Source organism: Liolophura sinensis, chromosome 7 (assembly GCF_032854445.1).
Source record: "Liolophura sinensis isolate JHLJ2023 chromosome 7, CUHK_Ljap_v2, whole genome shotgun sequence".
Lineage (NCBI taxonomy): Eukaryota > Metazoa > Mollusca > Polyplacophora > Chitonida > Chitonidae > Liolophura > Liolophura sinensis.
This window is the reverse complement of record NC_088301.1, coordinates 29401771-29426146: the sequence shown is the minus strand read 5'-3', so window position 1 is coordinate 29426146 and position 24376 is coordinate 29401771. Positions and strand designations below refer to the sequence as shown.

The following is a 24376-nucleotide window of genomic DNA, read 5'->3' as shown; positions in this document are numbered from 1 at the left end:
ACCAATGTCCTTGCCGACACATGTCGGATTTTTTTCCATTAAATTCCACACATATATTTCTGCGAGGAAAACGGATTCGGCCTCGTAATGATACAAATGTAAACACATGTCAATAGATAAACAATGAATACAACCTTCCCGCGCGTTTGAAAAGTAACATACTTATAGTTTAAACGCGACTTTCTGTTGCCTATAATTTAATACATAAAAGCAACTGTGCAATAACTAAGCCATGCATTACCTCATTAAAATTTATGTCACCAATCAATGACCTCATTCTCAATTTAAAGATTAAAAAATAATGAATCATTTCATTTCATTTAAAATTAATTAGCCACTTTGGAAATATCTCCTTACTTATTCCTTTCATTTACTGATTTACTTATCAGTACTTTTTTTAACTAATTGGTGCTGCACGCTTCGCCCTTTATTTATCTGATTACTGCAAGCACTCCGTCAATACGATATAACAAGTTTGACTCAGGGGAGGAGATGGTACATCCCCGGAGGAAGTCACTTGTTGAATAGATGAATGCTATGAATACACAGAACTGACACGCCTACACAGAACTGACACGCCTACACAGAACTGACACGCCTACAAACTTAAACTCATTCTGCTGTGAGGGGAAGTTCACCCGGAAAAAACCGTCTTACGCCAACACCTAGAAGGTTACAATCACACTCCATCATCCGTGTATTTGGAAATACAATTTTCCTTAAACTAGAAAGAAAACTAAAGTCATCGCTTTCATTCTGAAAAAAAATACTCATCTTACAACAAATTTACAGACCACAAAGGTCTGAACAAAGTTTATTGTCGTTCAAAACTTAAACGCTGATATATGGTATTGTATGGCGTCTTGAAGTACCTGTTGACATAAGCCATAAATAACAAATTACTGTGTTTTTCCTCTTTAAACCAAAGCAGACTCGGACAATTTTCCGTCTGTAGCAAAATTTAACCGGAGGGCTGCGTTGTGTGCCTTCATTCATCTTAAGTCGTATCGGAGCTGTTTTCGAAAGGGGCTATGGGCCGTATGGTATCTGACAGGTAGTCTGTCTGGTCTGTCTCCAGGTCCGTTCTCATGGACATTGTTCTCGACATGCTGATGGTTCCAGTCAGTCTAGAGGGTCGATTTCCTCGCTCATGTTTCCGCTTACGAAACCATCGGGACAGCCACATCCGGCGTCCGCACGCGCGACAAATCGCGTGACGAAACCTTTCTCGAAAATTTTTAGACATAAATCCATAGACGATTGGGTTGACACAACTGTTAAGGTAGGACATAAGGAAAAACGCCTGTCTCATGGGCTTGAGGTAGGCGTAGTGAAGTTTGTGTATGACTCCCCAGGCAGCCAAAACGTTGTTAATCAGTATTGGTCCCCAACACACTGCAAACAGTACGACAACAACCACCAACATCTGGATGACCTACACGAAAAAAAGTTAATATCACACTTACAATCACCTCCACTTAACTCCATTAAAATGGTGTTCAGAATTGTATTTATCTGACACAATAGCGCGGTGACCATTACATAAAAAACACCCGAACAAATGAATTTATATTGTCAGTTCTTCGAATCAATTTGGCCGTGTTAAAATGTTTAATATTTTCCATTCATTTATTCCTTTACGTTCTTTATAGGCCCACATATGTCCTTGCCCGAAGCTCTTGTTCTCTCACACATACACCTGAGTGCTAAACGTTCCAGGGAGCTTCTGATTGAAAGAGTCGTCTAGTTTTGCAAAACTAGAAGGCCTTATGAAGAATTCTTTCGTCCATCCGTCTCTATCAGCGATGAAAGATTACGGGCAAGCCTTCATAATCTACACTGTGATATTTTTGTCACTATATGCCTGGAGTATGCGCATTCACATAGTCTTTTGGGCCGCGAACTCTGTCTGCGGCGACATGTCCTGGCTTCGTCCTTTTCAGCAAACTCAAACGGTCCAGGCTTATAACACCAGGTATCAATGATGTTTTGCTTCAACTATGGTGATAGGAGGTCAGTATTTATATGAACAGTTAGAATAAAACAATAACTGAGATAAAATGACAAGGATTTCCCCGGTTACGTGAGACTATTTGCCAACTGTCACACTGTCCTCGCTGCTCTACTTTTCCCCTCTAGGTTGTAGTCTTTTATATTTAAAGTCAATATTATTTTCAGTTTTTGTTCCATTCTTTTTAATTTCTTTACCTGTCTCCTAGTGTTGTCATCTTCCTTTGAGACTTTCTTGACTTTTTGTTTAGCGAAGTAGGATCTGGCTACAGGAGCCACCGTATGCCCGGCAGGATGGTAATACATAGTTTGGACATCGCTGAAACAAAGCAGTATAATAGTAACATTACACTCTGCAGAACGGCACATTACTGGCTTTTTTGTTCTTGTTGGGGATGCTGTTTTTTCTTGTTCTTGATCCTGGAGTTCACATTTTTCATGTACTAAGCTGATGGACACAGGTACTGTCTTGTCCATTAGCAAGTCATGGGGACAGTACCAGAAAGTTTTTCTCCCTCCCCCCCCCCCCCCCAAAAAAAAAACAAACATATTTGCTAATCAAATCAGTTTTCTGTATTACTTCAAAGTAACTCAAATACTGGATTTTAGTAAATATTAAACTCTTACCTGTGCTATTTAGTCTTAAAATGATTCAACAAATGATACAAAAATGGAACTCACTTTGTAACTTTAGTACCACAGACGAGACTGACATTTTGTAAAAGATAATTATTTGGGCTATTGTACGGTAACAGGAAAAAATCGATTAGATTTAACGTTTGCAGAAAATTTCTGGCGCTTGAGCATTGTAAGGCAAAATTCCATCGCTAATTTCACAGGAATGGCTTCTGGACAAGTTTTACTGATAGTGTAATCCCAGCACAAGATATGAACTGATAACACGAGTTTAAATTGTATGTATTACCTTGACGCCCGCAGCTGTGCCCGATGTGACGTCACGACCCACAGCTCACGGCAGATGCCAGCGTAAGCGATGACCATGATGAAGACAGGTATGATGAAGAGTAAGACCAGCATGTACATTTCATACAGCTTATCATACAACGGCTTCTCCCAGCGCTTCATACACCAAAAAGCCTTACGAAGCACTCCAACTTCAACCTCAGTCTGTCAACAAAGACAAGTGTATTTTTTGACTGCTGGTTTACGCTGTACTCAAGAATATTTCACCTAATTGTTCGACGGCGGACGGCATTATGGTGGGAAGAACCAGACACAAAGACAAAGTGTTCACATCATCTAGTACAAACATTCACGAACAAACGCCAAGCTATTAAATTCATCACTATGCGAGAAAAAAACATACTAACAGAAATGAAAGTTATCTGTTATTTTGGGTTGATTTCTTGCAACAAAAAACTAATTGGACAAAAACTTCACATTTTTTATGTTTCCACAACCACTGAAAACGCCGGTTGTCGTCAAACGTTTTTTTTTTGTTTTTTTGGAAAGCAAAAAGTGTCGCTAAGGACCTCTTGCAACTAGATGCGAAATCGTCACCCGGAGGGGAAGTGCTGATGCACAATTTTTTTAAAGCAGAAAAACAGGAAACGTTGACTTGACTCAGTGCAGATAGAAGCACGTTAGAAGCACTTTATGTATCGGTGTGTACGAAGACATTTGACACACAGCAAAGAGCACGAGGAAATCAACCATGTACATGTAAACACATGAAAACAAAATAATTAAGGTAAAGAGGTTGGAGATTGCCAGTATGAAGGACACACATCAGATTAAGATATACGAGAGAAATTCGTGTTTCTGTATACCCACAAGGCCAATGAGAAAGGGGATTTCCAGCATCAAGGACATGCAAGAAATCTGGATAAACATGAGAACAGGGTGTTTCTATACGTTTACAAGGACTTACCTGGCCAATGAGAAAGGGGATTTCCAGCATCAAGGACATGCAAGAAATCTGGATAAACATGAGAACAGGGTGTTTCTATACGTTCACAAGGACTTACCTGGCCAGTGAGAATAGGGAATACCAGCATCAAGGACATGCAAGAAATCTGGATAAACATGAGAACAAGGTGTTTCTATACGTTCACAAGGACTTACCTGGCCAATGAGAAATGGGATTGCCAGCATCAAGGACATGCAAGAAATCTGGATACACAGGAGAACAGGGTGTTTCTATACGTTCACAGGGACTTAGCTGATCAAAGGACATGCGCCCTATCAGGATACACGGGGAACGCATGTTTCTATATATTTGTAAGGGCTTAAGTGATCAAAAAGAATGGAGACTGTGAGGATGAAGCACATGCATCAAATTAGGATGCATGGGAGAACTGCAAGTTTCTATGCATTAACAAGGGCTTACCTGACTGAGGAGAATGATGACTGCCAGGATAAAGGACATGATCATGCACTAGACCAGGTTGCACAGGGGAAACAGCGTGTTTCTTTACACTTAAAAGGACTTACCTGACCAAAGAGAATGGGGATTGCCAGGATGAAGGACATGCCCCAGATTAGAATACACAGGATAATTGCGTGTTTCTATACACTTGTACGGACTTACCTGACCAAAGAGAATGGGGATTGCCAGGATGAAGGACATGCCCCAGATTAGAATACACAGGATAACAGCGTGTTTCTATACACTTGTACGGACTTACCTGACCAAAGAGAATGGGGATTGCCAGGATGAAGGACATGCCCCAGATTAGAATACACAGGATAATTGCGTGTTTCTATACACTTGTACGGACTTACCTGACCAAAGAGAATGGGGATTGCCAGGATGAAGGACATGCCCCAGATTAGAATACACAGGATAATTGCGTGTTTCGGAGTGCACAAGGATTTGGCCTGGAGGGGGAACAGTATGGCTATGAACCTGAGGGTGAAAAAAATGTAGAAACTTTTTTGTTGTATCTCTTGGAAACAAAAACAAAACTGTTTGCCAATCCTTGGCAGGTCTTACGGGTAAAAGTACAAGCTTACAAAAAATGCATGTAATTATCAAATTTCTGATGATAAATATGGAGAACATGGACAAAAGCTGGATTCAGCTTAAGTACATCCAAAGTGCATGGTTCTATCTAGTGCGCCTCTCTCCTTGAAGCCTAGCCGGTAACACAGAACACAGCTGAATAATCCAAATTCGTTAAGAGTTTACGAAAACAATCCGTTATTTTAGACTTGATTAGACCGCAGTTTGTAAATTTACACGCACAGAATCCTTTGTTTCTTAATCTTCTCGAAAATGTGGTAAAAGGTTCAATAAATCTAGCACCAGATGAGTTTCTTATTGCGCAGTGCCACCTGTAAGAAATTACCCTACATGTACAGCCCATATGAATAAATGAAATTTAACTGCTGTGTGAAAAACACCAGGTTTTTGCAAAACTGTAAATTACTTTTTACGCCTGCACTGTTTGTTAGGTAGTGTTACTGAGTGTTGTGCCAGTCCAGCACAACACTCTGCGCCATGCGATGGCGTCAGCATGCAAACAATCTTGCAGAAAATCAAGTGCCGGATTCAACCAAGCCTCCGACAGTTTGTAACCTAAAAAGCTTCAGTTTCGGCACCGGTTATACAGCTTAATCCAGACTAAGTCTGGTAGAACACAACGCCACGCTCTCCAATGAAGCGTGAATGTTAACGACTCCCGGAAGATCTCGACATTTACATTCGACGCGTCACTGCCGAGCAAAACAAGTAAAGGCAAAACTCCCGGCTGATGTTTGGCATTGGGATGAAGCTGCAGGTGTCAGCTTGGGGCACTCATAGGGTAGATTGATCAGCTCTGGTGACAAATGGACGAAAGGCAAATCAATGCACTGCGGGTTGCATTGGACACAACCTTGGACCCCCGATTTTTAAATTGCTTTATCTGTTGCTAGGACATCGCACTGGTTTCCGACTGATTCGCATGCTATTACAGATTTGGGAAAATAGTTCTCGATGTGTTAATGGGAAAATAACTCAACCACATCCGCTGGTAATTAAGGAATGGCTTCAATCGGACGGAGTCCAACGACAGTTTACCCTGGCTCCTATACTGAGTCCACAGGAGTTTTCAGGCAGAGTATCTGTCTGCAAAGAGGGTCAAATTGGACGGTCAAATTGATGAATGTTGTGACAGAGACGGTTATAACGAACTGGCCAGAGGTTGAAGCAAGTGGTGATTAATGCTAATGGTGGAGATCAAGAAGAAGAGTGTTGCGGATGCAGTTTGAGAACATTGTACATGACATATCGGCTTGTGAGTTGAAAAATCCTCAGGATATATGATAGTGAGGAAAGGTGTATAAATAAATAATGGGAAAAATACATCATAAATTATAACATCACCCATGATAAAAATTTATTTCATATGGTCTTTGTTCAAGTTTCCACCAAAGAAAATGAGGGTTTTAGCTCGCTGTAAAGAAGTGAGGCGAAGTATTGTGATGGTGGAAATATCGATGTCGCTGTCGGTGTCCAGTCATGAAGGACGTGGTGTGGTAAGGCGGGGAATCAGCCCCTGTGCAAGAAACTGTGGACCTCTAGTAGCGAAAGTGACTATAGCTGTAAGTGACAGCTACTGATACACTCGTAAGGCTACTTCTTTTTTCCGGTTCTGTTTTACTCGTCTTTTCCTGTTATATGGCAAGCATACGACTTATAAAGCTCCAAATATGGACTGAAGAGATGTACACGTCATATAATCGAAAAATTGTAGCCGGCTCCAGTGACACTGAAATATTTTTTTTCTGCATTAGACACTGCAGCGTTATAAAAATCACTGCATCACAAATGTAACTTTGTGAAGAATTCTTGCATAATACGCATTTATGCACCAGTCAAATGAATAAATATGTAACAAATGCAACTTTCTGCCTTATACTTCCTCTACACTTAATATGTTATTGTTAAAGATAGCTAGTGAACCACATGTGTTCTCAACCAGGATTCACAGGATAAAGAAATGATAGTTTTTAAGAGATTTTCCAATGTGTTACAAATGTGTTGGAGGTTATAGGAAGATATACATGTCTTCTTTCTAGTCGTTATCGTTGTTTCGAGATGTAATCAACCTCAATCAGGCCTGATCAACACAAGTCGACCTTATCAACACGGTGCATAAAGACTTTGTATTTGACTCATGAACGCTATCGTCCTAAAAAAAAAAGCCGAGGCTAGGGCCAATTTGCTTTCTTTTGGTACTTTGGATGGGTTTTAACATCGTTTTCAAAAATATACACATTTTGGTCATATCAAGACGGTGTTCCCTGTAGCCTAACAGACCCTATGTCGACATGTTTAGAATGCTGACTCACTGGCGCTCCATGCTGAAGACACCACACAGGACACTCTACCCAGTCAGGTTATGTGACCAGTACTTGGCCTATTCCATTGACGTTGAGTGCCAAGCGAGGTAGTACCAAGGTTACCGATGTTACGGTATTAGTCACGACCACTCCGAAATGAACCACAAATCTACAGCGTACAAGGAAGAGGCAGCTGACCAACGTATTTAACCGGTGACCGAATTGCTCAGCAATCACTCACAGCAAGAAATAAAAAATTCCACACTGTGAGGCTAAAATCCAAGAGGAAAGAAAAGTTTAATTGCTAATTTATTGTGCTGAAATCAAAGGTTGCATGATGGCGCAAAGCCCTAATATCCATCACTTCATGGTTTCGGGGATATATAACTGTACGTGGTGTTTGAATTCACCCTCATTGTAATCGCACAAGATCACATTAGAAATACATAACAGTCTTCCCTACACACGTCCTAAATATTTTAACTTATTTATCGAGCTGGTTTGCATGTAAACAAGGTCTTTATGAAATTTGGCATTTAAACAAATCATGCAGGTTCCAGGTTACGCGCCATCGAAACCAAGTTTTTCAAATCACATTATCCTAGCTTTTCAAGCTATTTAAACATATCCTGTTAATATTGAACTTCATACAAAATACCAAACGAATTTGACTCCTATCAAAAAAGTGTTTGAGTGCAACCTTTCCTTTTTGTGTTTAAATGTTCCTGACCTAAAGTTCAATTCTTGGACACGTGTAAAAGCCATCTATTGAAGTAATAGAATATCCCCTGTAATGGAGTAGCCCTGCAGTGAACCATTCTTTTCATAAGCGACAAAAAAAAGTATTTTCCTATTATTGGGTGTGCAAAGCCCGATGGCGACTGTATCTCACAAAAATGGTAACTCTACATAACTCTACACAAATATTACATACACTTTCAATTGTTTGTTATATACAAAGGCCAAGGTGTTGTAAAATGACAATGTAGATCATATGTAGAATACAGAACATAATACTCCTCACTGTAATTATGTAGAATACAGAACATAATACTCCTCACTGTAATTATGTAGAATACAGAACATAATACTCCTCACTGTAATTATGTAGAATACAGAACATAATACTCCTCACTGTAATTATGTAGAATACAGAACATAATACTCCTCACTGTTATAATGTAGAATACAGAGCATAATACTCCTCACTGTAATTATACAGTGATATTTGCTGGTAACCTTGTGTGCATTTTTGTGCTCTCAGTTTACAGTTTTATTCATGTAGTGTACAATCAAAAGTGATTTTACATCGTCCATTTACGTTAGTGAAGGATACCATTAGCAAAATGCCACGAAGCACTGAACTGAGAACAAATTATTTCCTATGTTATCTTAAGGCACTTGTTCTTACTCAATGAATGCTTGCCTGCTGTCCTCCAAGTATAAATCAAACCTTCATATTTAGATGCGGGCGGAAAAATCGTATATTTTATCTGGAGCTATGACAGTATATAAAGTACGACATTATGACGGAAATAAGACTTAAATGTGTATGTATACATTCTTTTCAACGTGTAGTTTTCAAATTGTGAAAGCTTTTAGTCAAGGATTCAAAACGAAATGGACAAAATAAACACTTTCGGCCAAAAAATATTAACGTATACGTAAAACAAGCCATAAAAGTTCAGATCCTATAGGTGCGGAGGACATTGCACTCTTTTGTGCACTGTAAGACGCTGTTTTTATTATTTTAGTCTGTAGCGTATCCATCGGACATAACAGGCCAAAACCTCATAAGTCTGAGAAAATTTTCACATTTTCTGTTTGAAATGGTCTTTAAAGGTGACGGCGAAAGCACTTGACATGAAAAGCGGAGAACAGCTTTTAGATGGAGAAGATTTCGTTTCAAGCCACTTCATATCCATCCAAGCTCACAATACACGTTCAATTCTGTGTTCTAGACCTAAGATAACAATGCCTTACAATTTTAGGCCACGAAGCACTGAACTGGAAATATAAGATTTAATCACTATAAGATTTTCACACTGAATGTATAATACGAGACATCAGCTTGGAAAGTAAAACTGGAGAAGCGACGACAGTGTGATAGTTGGTAAATGATTAGGCGTAACCGGTGAAATATAACCTCTCATCAGTGTACCTCAGTTAAGGTCTTATTCTAACTGTTCATGTATAAATGATGAAAACTGCCAAAATAAACACCCCCTACCACCAAGACTGCGCACAGTTAAAAAACAACAACAACAAAAAACAAAAAAATAAAACACCAGTGATGTTAAATGTAGTTATTAGACATCCCCTGTTTAGAATTACTCAAAATGTTGTCCTGTCATCAGATTACATAAACATGCATGTGAATATTAAGCGCATTCTGACCCATCTATTCGCTCAATATACCATGCAGTAACGGCCGTCACTGTTCTCAAAAGCTTTTATTTCTATATAGACATCTGAGGAAAGCCACATCTACTATCAATCTTGAAGAAAGATGATGAAATGTTATATATGACGGGATACAATGAAATCATACATTGAAAATTCAAGAACTATATACACATGAACAAGTACAAAAGACTTTATCTGAAACCACGTATATAACAGTTTCCCAGCAAAAACTAGCGTGTGCTGCGAGTAATCATTGTGCGAGGCTTCAAACCAGCAAACCAACAAACCAACACAAACAAGGCCGCTTGCATTTTGCTTCGTGGATTTCTGTCGCTGTTTCCATATAGTATGCAAATTCAAATGCGACAATGAAGTCAGTGGGATTTTAGGCGTGCTGAAGTTGAAGCTAGATTGATCGGTCTCTTCTCATAGCTTTCTAATGTCTCCACTATCCCCTTGAAAAAGTGGTAGCTTTGACGTTTAACCACGAGCTGACTGTCTGTGTACATAGACAGTGAATAAGTTAAGGAAATTTAGAAACCTATCTTGTCAGAAACTGAGGAACATCCCGTTCGTGGCCCGAATAACTAGCATCGTTTATACAGTTCCCTTTTCAGAAACAGTTACTACAGAATAACGTAATTACAGCATTATCTGTTACAAATGGATTGTTAAACCATGCGACGTCGATCATAATGTCAGTAGAAAGCAGCCTACTCTCTCTGTCCTTATCAATCACGTTTCCTTGCTGCTTTTCTCGCCTTTTTTGAGAATGTACAAGTAAATCATACATCTTTTGTCACTATTTCTAATCGCCTTTGTTAGATGTACTTGGATATAATTAATAACTTATTAATTCAAGGTTTTACACGTAGACGATGTTACTATGTATTCTATTAGGACGAGCTGGATGGATAGTTGGATCTTGAGGCCTTGGTGTTAGTGTAGTAGATTTAAAGTCAGTAATGATAAATCAGGAAACTTACTTTGTCATAACGAAACTGCAAATCGTCTTTTAGGCTATCATTGATCATACAAAATAAATGGCACACGAAGCCCCAAGAAATTAGTTTGCAAGATTGTACTGGTGCATGTACTGGTGTAACACCAACGGCGTTCTTTAAAATTCTGCTAACAAGGATATACAAACAGTTCTATTGGTTACAATTTAAAACGACCCAAGGTTGAAGTGACATGGTGCAGACTCGGGGATAATTTACAGCGATCCCCGATGGAATGTTGCAGGTCAATGTTAGCTACTCTAGAAATGCATGATTTTCGGAATGGATACTATAGCCTTACATATAAAAAGCGCAGCACTTTCTCGTAATGGTTCTCAAAAGTCTCAATTTCCATTTTTGCTGAACGACAAAAACAGCATCATTTGTGCGCCAAAGATGCCAACCACATTTGGTGCACTGCAACCACATACTCACTCGTCTTGGTAACGAGGGAAACTCTGTAATCCAACCGTAAAGAAATTACCAACACGACAATTGAACCCTGATCCATTTATCTTGCAATGGTTAACCGAAATGTATTTTTTCTTTCAAAAAACATTTATTTCAATGCCTTTTTTCACGTTAAAATGGGAAGAATTTCTGATGGTCCAGTGCTGCAGTCTTTATGTAGATGGATACAAAGGGATCTCTTTGTTAACGTGCTAATGTCATGCTGAGTTTCTCTTGGGAGAGAAACAGTGTTTAACATTATATACTTTTTCCTGTGCGTCTCGTTGCTCATATGAAGGCACGGTAGGTCGTTCCAATTTACTGCGAATTCCCTGAGTGTGAAAAGTGTGGCTGCCTTGCCCATTGATTGAAATTAATAAATATTATCAAATATAAATTTGAAAGAGTTAAAAATCGATACATCTCCGGTCAGGTAATTTAAATGAAGGAATTTGTATGGCTTTACGTAATCCACAGTATTATATCTGTATCATGGCGAGGGCATGCAAGAGTCAGGTAGTCAGTGAATTGTGCGCTTGTAATCAAAGAGAGTATATCACATCTGCCTTCCCGCTTTACCTGCTGGTAAATATAACTTCATTCCCCGCTATATATCACATGAAATTTACAACCATTTAAAGGCTGCTACACATAGGCTGTTGTAAGAAGAATGTTACCTCGACAGTGGCAGTGACATCTCGGACTAAATCACCAACCATACACTGACAAATACAAGGGAAAACCACTTGCTTGTTGGTAAGGCTGATTGGTAGGGATACAAAAACTACAGGAGTATAGCCTTCCAACATTTGAAAGGGAGTGGCTGATCAGTGGGCTGTCATTGTTGTTGTCTTGACATTTCGATTGACGAACAGATTTTTTCAGTGCCGGCATATTTTTACCAGACCAGCTTTCTGAAGATATTACATTCAGTTCACTGAAGTTGAAATTTCTGTTTTAATTTCCTTCCCATTTCCTTTGTTCTGCTCACGCTTAAATACAGTCATATTCTGATAAGAGCGTGGTGAATTCAGATCTAAAGTGTTCCTGGTATTTAGAGAAATACATCAGTTAAATTCTGTTTTAATGGTCAAACACTACCACAAACAGACACACAACGCAGAATAAAATATAGGTTTTAACATCTTGATTCTGGCACAATCCAAGAAACATAATTGTACTTCTTTGTTTACATCAAGTAAATCGACACATCGGCATTTGTACTTGTCGCATCATATACCGCGTATTGACTGGCTCTGCTACAAGCCCAGTCTGTAACAGGGCCTGTATCCACAGGCCTTCAGTCAAAAATTATTAGTGGGTATGATGTAAAGATATTTTACACGTTGAAAATGGCGTTTGTTTATAAAATGAATATAGGTTACCACGTCGAGCACGAGGTTTGCGTCTCCCTAACTGAGGGCCGAATGCTTAAACCCATATAACAACCATTATATACCAACTACCCTGTTATATGTAATTCAATATCAATGATGTTATATATTGCAAAGATATTACAATTTTAAAAAAATAACGCTAGAAAAACAATGTTGAAAAACCATTCATAAGTAAGAAATACATTTTAGAGAACCACAAAGTTAACGTTTAAAGTTTTTTTTCCAAACATGCACATGTATATATCATTTTAAGTTGAGAACACTAAGGGTGGTAGTCTTACCTCTCCACACTCATGACGGTAAGGGTCACCACAGAGCAGATCATGGAGACATTCTGCATGTAGTGGACAAACTTACACATGAACAAACCCAGTTCCCAGGTAAACGTGAAGAAAGCGATGCACTGTGGGAATAAAAGAGAGATATCATGTTATATAGCTTTTATCAAGTTACGCAGCTCATGGAAGAGAGAAATGGAATTGCCCAGGCGTTGTTGGCATGTTCAGTTACTGCTTTCTAGAGCCTGGGAACCATGTAATCAAACCAAGGCAACATTTATAAGCGTATTTTTCACCGGCCTTTGAGTCAAAGGAATCACACTAATCGCAAATCAGAACAATTACCTTTCAATCCCGGCCTTGGACAAGGAATTCGTGGATCTCCCTTCCCCAGCCCACCACCCAGCCCGCCACCCACCCCACCACCCAGCCCACCACCCCACCACCCATCCCCCCACCCAGCCCACCACCCAGCCCACCACCCAGCCCAACACCCCACCACCCAGCCCCCCACCCCATCTCCCCTTTCACTGTTTTTGAGGCTTTGGTAACAATAAATGGTCGACGACGCTCCTGTGGCCGTCCGCAATAGTGTTTCCTTTACCCATAAAACTGACCGCCATGAAAAACTGACTGTGGAGAATAATTCAAGTTTCTCTTCACCAAAGGCTGTTTAAACCGGTGCCTTCGCAAAGGCCATGATTTTCATTCACTGAATAATGTAGACTTATAAAAGTCTATAAACAGTAATGTTTTGTCGTGGTGATGATCTAAACCCTTCGCTAAAATATCTTTGTTATTTAACAGGTGACAAAAAGTTACAGCGTTAGATTAGATCCATGACTGAGAAAGGATACACTTAATGTGACAACCAAAATTAATGTAAATCTTCGCTCTACACATATTACCCTTCACTTTCACACTGTCATCAATTATCAATCCTTTGTGACCTGCTTCTCATAAAGTCTTCCCCAATGACAGTTATATGAGCGGAAAACTAAAACAAGACGTTATGATTGAGCGAGTAGAGGCTATGTTACAATTCCATTTTAATGAAATATCGACGTTTTTTTTTTACATGCCTTCTGGTGCTTAGACTACTTGACGCTCGCGGTGTTTGGAGGGGAAAGAGACAAAAAGAAACAGACAGATTTTAGAAATCATTTCACATCATACCTAAATTTAATAAATGTGCTGTAAAACAATATTTATTTTGACAAAGAAAAATATTTATTAAATAAAGAGCACGAATGTCGTTCTAGCGAGTGATCTGTCAAAATTCAAGTTCAAAAGTTTAGAAATCAAAGCTTAGAAATTAAAATTACTAGGTAATTTCAAGTTTAGCCTTGCCCAATCTTTCAGTGTTAATCGACGGTCATTGATTTATTCAGTTAAACACGGCATCTGTCGTATGCACAGATTGGCATGTGGGTCAAATCTCGTGTGAGCTCTATATGTTACCCTCGTTCAAAATTAAACTAATCCGTTCTTATGCCGTATCTGTCGACTGAAACCTCCCTATTATCTCATTTTCACTGCTTGCTATTGTTTTATATACGTTATATACGGCAAATGGCTGTTTGTAGCCTGAAAAACACTGTAATGTGTTTACACCTGAGGTATCAGGATGCATTCACTTATTTGATTGGTGTTTCAGAATAATATACGAAGACTACCACTATTATGGTGGGAGGAAACCCACGACAATCCGCAGGTTGCTGGTAGACCTTCACTCTTACTATACGATATCAAATCTGCCCACATGATATCTTTGTATCTGACAGGTGTCAAACGCACAACCCAACGGATAACTCTGCCACAGTAGCTCGTGTGTTAGTCAGGTTCTATTATTACAAACAGTGTTATACTTAAAACCTGCCAGAGATTATAGTTCTCGTCATCATTTCTTTGATTCGTAACAGAAGCGGAGAGCAGGTGATGAGGACGGCATTTTGGAAGTGGAGAACTACATATAGCCCCAGTATCAATACGAAGCGGAAAAATTCAAGCGAAGAATCTTTTGTCATCGACAGTGAAATCTCAGGGCTTTATTTATTATATCATCCCGGGGCCTCCGTGGCTCAGTTGGTTAGCGCGCTAGCGCAACGCAATGACCCAGGAGTCTCTCACCAATGCGGTCGCTGTGAGTTCAAGTCCAGCTCATGCTGGCTTCTTCTCCGACCGTACGTGGAAAAGCCTGCCAGCAGCCTGCGGATGGTCGTGGGTTTCCCCCGGGCTGGCCGCCGTCGTATAAGTGAAATATTCTTGAGTACGGCGTAAAACACCAATCAGATAAATAAATAAATAAATTATATCCTCCCACACAATGCGCTTACAGTTACGTTGTTTACATCTGTTCCTCCATATACTCACTGGTCTCATTGTTTCGGTCCTATAGGCTATGAGCTTGACCATGTATAAAACACGCAATTCCTAATTCTAACTCACAAAGGCTCCCCGATCAGGATATGTCTTCATGAAATTACTAACTGATGAAGTTTACATATGGGCTTGACTATGTACAAAACACGCAATTCTTAATTCTAACTCACAAAGGCTCCCCAATCAGGATATGTCTTCATGAAATTACTAACTCATGAAGTTTACATATCTCCTGGTATCTAGTGACAGGTAACAATGAAATTGCTTTTTGTATCTATTCAATTACGAAAAACATCTGTTTCCCATGAAGAAAACGTCCATCACGATTTCTATTTATAAAACGAAAAAGGGTTGTGTATAGTTATTTGTAAACTTCAAAGATGTCCAGTTTTTATGACAGTCGTTGTGTTAGTACCAGTTATTTTCTTAGTTTTCCAGTCCTTTATTTATACTTTCGAAGGCAGCAGGGTACTTTTAAAGGCAGTGAAGCGTCTCTTCGGGCGGCGGAGTCACCCTAATCTGATCAACCAGCTGGACACAGCGATAGCAAAGTTAGCTTCTGTCAACAACAGTCGATCAATAAATAACCAAATAGGCTCTGCATCCAAAGCGGAGGGTCCAAAGATGCTCTAAATCGATCGGCTGGTATAAAGACGGAAAAGTCTGTACTTTGTATTAAGATACTGTATTTCAGTAATAAACACTCCTAAATCTATTTATGTAATTCATTCAGTGTGGACACATCAAATGAAATCATTTTTGTTTGCAATCAAATAGTATTCAGCTATAATTGAAAGTAACTTTACCAACTTCTGGGTATAAAAGAAGACAGAAACATGTGCGAGTGAAGGATCTGTGTTATCAGTTAGGATGTCAACAATTTGACCTACGGATCGACCGACCGACCGACACACGGACAGATTTACAGAGCCAAGGCCCCTTCCACGAAGCACTCTTAAAGTTACGTTTGCTAAACTACCACGGCAACCAAGGCTGTAGGCATTACGTCGTCATGGTAGTTGCGAGCTCGTAACATTAAGAGAGCTTCGTGAAATTGGGCCCTGCTTATCGCAGCTAGAAAGGATGCCCTCTCGCGATTTATATCGGTGGTATACCAGCTACAGTTTCCACTTATCTTCAGAGAAATAAAGTGTATGGAGAAAAGATGCGTAGGCTTACAGTACATGAAGATAGTTAATTCTATTTTCAAGCAGAAATGAACTCCCCAAAGCTACTTCAGAAAGATTTATCCAGCGTCTCCAGTAATACTATGGTCAATGGTAGATCACCACACTAAGCAGCACCTTAATTCAGATGTATCTACTATGTTTAAACTCTATGACACATTAAATTAGAGACATTCGAATATTTTAATTTACTGGGAGGATGTTTCCACTCTTGTTGTATCCCGGTCGTTGATCAGCGAATGTTGTTTCCTTGATCACACACTTTCCAAAGCCACAAAAAAAGTTTTGTGCAGGAGTAAACTAGACCTCGAAAATCCGCATTCCCCAACCGAAAACAGCTGCCCTTCATTTAGTAGAGCCTGGATGTCGGCAATGCGGTTCATTATTTAGATGACGTACAGTGGTTTTTGCTAGAGCAGCTGATTTGCCCGATTTTCATTCATCTTACTTGAGTACATGAAACAGTGATACAGTGACAGTAAAATATTGATGCAGTCGATCACTACAGGTTAAGAAAAATCTTAAATGAAACGCAGGTGTAAAGAAATAAGTAGGAGATGAGAGGATAGCAGTTGATGGAAGCAAGATGTAAGCCTTTCAGTCTTCACTGTAATCGAGGACAAGAATTACAGATTTGGAGATCCAAATTATCCGATTTCACCTACAATCCTAAAGGGCTGACGCACCTCATGCAAAGACACAACACTATTTTCTGGCAGACCAGGATGACACATCATTTGTACCTGGACTGGCGCCGGAAATAGTAATTAAAAGTCTGTCAGTAACTTGCCAAAGCTTGCTGATATTATGACGGACACTCAGCTTTCCTGAAGTCATGAAAAATGACCGTCAAAGTATGAGAAAAATGTGAGTTTGGTGATAAATAACAATCAAATAATTAAATAAATAAAACTCTATTCTTGGAAATCCATGTTCTGAACGGTTTTACACTTTTCGCCACATATTTATTTATATGATTGTTGTTTAACGCAATAATGAAGAAAATTTTCAGAATCAATATCTAAAATCATCTTTCTTATCCCCTTCGCTCCCGCCTATACAGCGTCGCTGTCCCCATGTGTCCTTTCCTCAACATGCATATAACATTTTGTTACACTAAAAAAAAAACTCATAAAGTGTTTGTCTGAATTGGTTTGAATACAGAGTATGGGTTCGAAAATTAACCAGCCTAATCTCATCTACGCTCCCTACCCCTCTCCCTTCCTGAAATTCAACCCATGCATGGGCAAAATACATCAAGCTTGTAATATGGTGGAATAAATATTGAAAAGCTACAAAAAACCTGCCGCTCAAATGTCGTTTGTTGTTGGCGGAGTCCTATGCAGACTGTGACAGAAGTGGTCTAAAGGCAGCCCTGTATCAAAAGATTAATGCATTCTGTCTTTTATCCAATTAGGACCATGATGAAGCCATATAGCGAGACCTAGCTTTGATTATCCCTTTCTCCGGGTCCCTTCTGTCTCCTTAAAAGCCACTGGACGCCAGCAAGCCGGGCGAATGGAACTCTTCTGGGGTGGTCAATGAAAGGTCTCTGTGTGAACAGCCCCTAGTATCCTTAAGCCGCCATGGCAAGTAAAACTCGGCATATAGCCCAAAAGACATTGTAGTCTCGAGACGGTTCGAGTAATGGATGTCAATTTTCCCATGTCTTCACTCCGTTATCCCAAACGGAGTTCGCAAAGGTAACTCCATGCCACCGGGGTAATGGCCATTTGAAGGAATACCCAGTGGCTTCTGTTATTAATCTATATCAACGGCAAAGTAAGCTGATTCCTCAGAGTTCCAAAAGTATCGAGGCGATTCTGTCAAACCAAAAATACATTTAGAAATTAGAGGCAAAAAGTTAGTGCTTCCATGGTTTTCGCACTGTTAGTTACTTTTAATGTAGCAAAAAGTCGATGGATGGATTCGTTCATGCATCCGGTCTCTAGGCTACTGTTTGTTACTTGAAACGGTTTTCAGCTGTGTCACATTGGTGGATTTACAGGTTATAATCTTGCGAAAGAAATACTATCTGACTTCTGTGATGTGCGAATCTATGCGTCGAAACAGACATTCGTATACCAGCCGACAACCCATATGGACGTTCCAGGGATATTAAGCGCATTTGCCATGGTGACGGATCTATATTTTGACACGGGCGTTACGCATGATGCGACTGCTTCGTAAGGACCGGTCAAAGGGCAAAAATCGCGAGGCCAATTCCCAAAACGACGTTTAATACAAACCTCCAAAGAACGAAGAGTGAGTGAGTAAGTGCTTGGGCTTAACGTCGTACTTAATTTTTCAGTCATATGACGACGAAGGAATCCTTAGAGTGCATGTAATGTGACTCCTTGTTGCAGTACGGATTTCCATCGCTCTTTTATCTAGTGCTGCTTCACTGAGACAACCGAAGGCAAGTAAACCGCCCCACCCGAGCCATTGTACTGACACGGCACTGCTGCAAAGAAACACTATCGAGATGGGATTTAAAAAACAGTGAATGTGAGGAAAACAAAGAGATTCCAAGCCGTACTGAACACTGCAATTGGAATAAAACTTTTAATTCGATGTAGGCTTTGTCAATAATACTGGCAGAAAAAAGTAGATCAAAGTAGCGTAAAACTACTGAACATGGATTTTTTCTGTTTATTTAGACTTATACAGACGAATGTCTTTTCAATCCCCAATTTTAGCCCGCTGTTACATTCAAACTTCACACCCATATTCAGTGGTGATTCTTGTATGTGTACAAATGTCATATACATGTACAAAAATTTAGACTGTCCTGGGAATGTTGGAAGTCGCAGTCAAAACATAAGGTATTTGTTTTGTGCTCTGCTGCAGTTCAGGATAGCCTTTATCAGGTAGAATACTTTTCGTGATAATTTTTGTGTTGAATGTATTTCAACAGCGTTATTGCAGACTTACAAACTGAAACTCTTCAGATTTTCTCATATTTGAAATCTACAGCTCTCTAATAAGAAACCCCATGAATATTATTAGGCCAAATTTAGCACTGCCTTACTGAAAATTTTGGTGTATTTCTTTAAATACATCTCTCCAAAGCAAGGTTTGTCCCGTCAACATTTCTGACTCTGACTATAATACAGCCAACAAAGCTCAGGGATATTACATTTTTTGCACAGAACTACTCAGCCATCCGCATCTCCGTCTGCAAAAACAATACATGCAGCTTGAGATACTTTTTGAAGCCACAGAAATGTCTTTTTTTCTCCTGAGCGTGGAATCGTAAAATCTGATGAGTAAAATTAATTGACAGGATTAGAATTGCTGAAGATCGCGTGGCTAGGTGAACTGGTACTGCTGTCGACAGTCTTCACAAAACGTTGTCGTCAGCTCAGGGCTGTTATCCGGCGAAAACAGACTAGATAATGTTTCTATTGATAAAATATTGCTGTGACGGGGAAAGATTGATGTCCAAACTTGGGAAGCGAACTGGCCGTCAGGCGATTTATTACGACATGGAACGCAGTTGCCCTGTTAACGAGATATTCCCTGGAAGGCGTTGTCCTACTGGACAACACGTTTCTACAAGTAAATTCAACGCGTGAGCAATAGAAGGCAAAACTCTGGTCAATCGACCTGGTTAGTTTTATAGGTTTTGGCGCAGCTCTCGCCCGTTTTCGTAGACGTGGCGTCCAGTATTCCTAACAGACTAGTCATCAATTCTGTATTCCAAGAAGCCTGTGTAATGTAGATACTTTCTGTTTAAGTAAGTATGAACATGACTGATGAGGCATTAAGGTCAATGGACTCAATCACTGATTCTCCAGTTATGTCGCACCGCACAATTGTACTGCTTGGAACTGTCTCATCTCAAACATTGCCGAAAGGACAAGCCCATCTCGTGAATAAACAACTTCTTCGGATAGTAACAAAAATGAAGTTTTGTCCTGTGTCTAGGAAAAACACATTATATCACGCCAGAACAAAATATGTCATCCACGTGAATTCCCTTGTAGACGCGGTGTCACAAGACAATCTCCGCGGAATAGTTGCCTGAGCTATTCTCTTACAATTGTCACGGTCTGGTAGCGGACAACTCGGAATGAATTTATATGGCAATGGTCAGCTGACACGAACAAATGCCATAGGCCTAAGTCAAAACAAAACTGTTTATACTACATGATACCATACACACACAAACAACACTTCCAACATAAACAGGTTCCATTCGATCAACTTAATTGTGTTGTACTACGGAAAGATTAACACATTGAATTAACCGAATTCCATGTACATGTGTGCGTAGACACTCTGACCTACATTTGTACATTTGAGCGATCGCTTTAGGCATTCAAAAGAAACACAAACATTTTGAATTATTTGACAGAGGAAAGTTTAGGATGATTAGAATTTATGAACATATTATATCATCGAATATTATTACTTGTCGATCGATTGAAATTATAAAACATAAGATATATCTGTCTAACAAGACTAAAAAAATCCAATGAATCGAAAGTTATAAATATAAATTGGCAACCTTTCCTGGAGTTCTACGGTAACCACGCAAAGTAATACACTCAAAAGATTAATGTGTTAAATTTAACAGAAAGTGTCTTGTCTGAGTGATGCTAGAAGGTATTCTGATATTGTAATAATATTCTGTCATATTCAATATAATATCCTGTTAGTCTAATAGAATGATTATGTTGAATTAGTAGAATATGTGTATTATATTTCACAAAATCATCTGCAGCAATAACTCAAACATCAGACTTTCTGTTAAATTTAACAAATTAATTTTTCAACAAATATAAAACAAGAGAAATAAAATCAGAGGAGAGCACGTGGGAACGTTTATAACCAGATACAAAGGTGGAAAGCAAGTGGAAAGAAGCTATTAATCAGCCTTGTTATAGCCTGCAGTTAATTATGTCACATATGTCATGAATACAGCATTTCCTAAAGTTCACGAGTAACAAGGGATTAGATTCGTTAGTTAGAATGAAATGAAGTTGCCACTTGACCTTCCTTGAATGTCGGCCCGAACTACCTAGTTGTTTGATGCCAGCAGCTGTGCACCAACGAAGTCGCATCATTGGTCACGTAAACAGATATAGTATTTCACAAGTCACACTGCCAATTCATTATATCGAACTGACGTTGCTCATTATTCATTGTTCAACCCCATTTATATGGTCCACAGGACTTTCGTCAAGCTGAGCATTATAATGTAATGTGTTAACACAAAGGCGTTTACACTTATAGAGGGTTTGCTTCCACAAGTCCGAGTTTACCTCTGGGATCTACATATTTCGTGAACTTTATATTAATCCTGAAATCGTACCCGTATACCAGCCGTCAACTAATAGGGATCTTCCAGGTTAATAATCGCAAGGCCAACTCCCAAAACGACGTATAACACAAACCACCAAAGAACTAAAATAAGTATATGAAGTATGAAAATAGGACGGAATCATGCAAAGAGAAGCAGTGAACAGTTTTCATTGGTGTTGGAAAGACGCAAGGTATGCTCTAGGCGACTGAATGAAATCAATATTCAAATCGTAAACAGTAGCGCTTTGATTTCAACTGTTTAATATCCAACGTGGCGATCTAATTCAACACGATAAATACACAGCCCCAGCCCCGGGATAAGCGGAATTAGACACAATCATCAAGCAGAACGCCAGAGATTCTGCACGTTCAATCCATATTTACTTACAAGAGAATTATACTCATTGTAAAATTTAAGAACCTTGGAGTGAAAGCTTTTGATGGATTAACTTAGACACACCAGTTTTATCAGTAATAACATGTAACGTTGCCCCTTTTATCCCCTCTCACAGACAAACGCGTCAGGAACCGAAATAACCGAAACACTGCTGAAATATACCATCGAAACTCTTGAATAGAAAAAGAGGCGTTGGAGCTACAACCATGCATGGGCACTATTTTTATATGTATATTTAGATGACGTGTGAGTGAAGGGAGAACACTCACTATTATATTTTAGACTACATTCTTCCATATGAAGGGCTGTATCAATCTGTCAACACATCAAGAGAAAACGCACGAAACCAAATTTGTCTCCTTATCTACACAGTAGATATAAACTTTTCGTCCATTTAATAATGTGAAACAGCCGTATACAAGCAAATTGGTTACATGGTTTAAACCGCACAAGTTGCCCGAGAAGCAAGCGATGTTTGCTTGAGTAGACTACATATCTTGAGAGACCAATTAGTTTAACAAGCAGATTTCAAAACGTTGGAACTCAACATGAAGTTCATGCTTCATTAGCCTTCAGGTGAAAAGATATCATTTGAAAGGCCATGCCACAATTTCACAATACGCTTCAACGCTTAAAAGCAGAAAATACAATATACTCTAGAAGATAGAGCTCGTTGTCGAAGGAACTTGTTTGACCTCATTTCAAAGATTTGACGTGCTGTGCGTTGGCTCGGCTAGTCGTAACTCCTAAAAGGTCAAATGGATTATTAACTCCGTTGAATTCCTAGCCGACAACGGACATAGTCGTAAGCAACTTCCTCTTGGCTCCAAACTATGGATGCATTTCACGCCTACGCCAAATGGATTTGTGTAACCTGAAGGCTAATGCTCACTCACGATTTTCGCCGGGCCCTGGTCTGAATCCGTCTGGTCCAGAGTCCTTTAGTTGTTATAAGGATATGGCAATTGTCCGTGGCTCAGATCTACAGCCACCGAACTCAATGAGAAGTTAGAATTGTATACTTACCGAACAAGCTAGAGAGTTACACCTCACTCTTTCGACAAGAGAAGTAGGCTAAGTATAATTCAGGTCATGATTTCATTAACAGTAAGCCATTCAATGTCAAGTTCCAGAAGATAACGATGTCAAGAAAAGGTTTACATTATTACTTCAAGGCAAAGGCAGGCAATTTGTAGGATAGGCGTATTATCACAAGATATATGCACTAGAGACCCAAACGGTGACGGCCAAGCCTTCCTCCACAGTATCCAGCTATAAGGAAATTCAACATCCAGATCCTCCCGTGTGTAAATGCTGAGTAAGAACAAAACGTTGTGAACATCTTCCACACCCTGATAAAACCAATTACTGTAACTTGCCATAGCATTACTATTTTCAGTTTTCTAATATCAATTTTTGAAATCTTGGAAGAACAACATGTCTTACAAAGCTTTATGGTAAATGACTTCGTGAACTAGGGTCCGAGTATATGTGTCCACAGTTTATGAGAATTGGTATGGTGCAGCCTTTAAACGATCACTGCGATTCCTGATGAGTTATCGTGGGATCAATCCTAGATTTATGAGTAGCCGAGATTCTGGGATCGAACTTTGTCTTAAAGGGATACAGAATCGATGATGATTGGCTGACAGTGAAGACACGACTTTCTGGGTTAAATCTTACACCCTTAACCACGCTTAAATACATCTGCCATGCCTAAAATTGAGCTTTGTTTTTTTTTTTTTTCACCCTTCAGGTTGCACTACCTGTCACACCAGCCAGTCAGATCTGATTCTGTATCCCGTTAGTCATAAGAGAAGATACAGCTATTCCCGGGTGTCCAAGGGCAGTACGTGACTGTCACAACTTCGAATTTTGCCACGTCGACAAACCATTCTCATGCTCAAGGCTAAATGAGTTTACTCTATAAATTATATTTAGGCAAGTCACATTCATTCATTTTATTCATAAAGTAGTGAGAGTGCTCATGTAGCTTTCTAATGGAGCCATACTCAGAATATTGAATAGAACTGAAAGTAACAGCACAAAATATCTCCTTTTCCGTCGAATCGTAGTCGGCGATGAAATAAAAGTAGACGTTTTACAAACAGTAAAATGTCTAACGTTTCAGGGAATATCTGGTGTGGCTTTTGTAGCAATATCAATGCGCCAGTTCCTCTCAGTAAAGCTTATTAGCCTGTATTGACGTCGATGTCTGGCTCCTGTATCGAATGTTATACAGAACAGGATTTCCTCAGTCAGGTAGCCA

General features: G+C 39.5%; 1 protein-coding gene across 1 annotated transcript in view; it reads right to left on the bottom strand.

The window, feature by feature from the left end:
* Window positions 1–997: 997 nt before the first annotated feature.
* LOC135470820 (galanin receptor type 1-like) overlaps window positions 998–24376 on the bottom strand; it is a 43542-nt gene continuing 20163 nt past the window's right edge. The window contains exons 3-7 of the mRNA XM_064749863.1: window positions 12835–12956; window positions 4756–4879; window positions 2936–3138; window positions 2209–2329; window positions 998–1435 (exon numbers count right to left, since the gene is read on the bottom strand). Of these exons, the coding sequence (XP_064605933.1) occupies window positions 998–1435; window positions 2209–2329; window positions 2936–3138; window positions 4756–4879; window positions 12835–12956 (1008 nt within the window). The remainder of the gene's footprint in view (window positions 1436–2208; window positions 2330–2935; window positions 3139–4755; window positions 4880–12834; window positions 12957–24376) is intronic.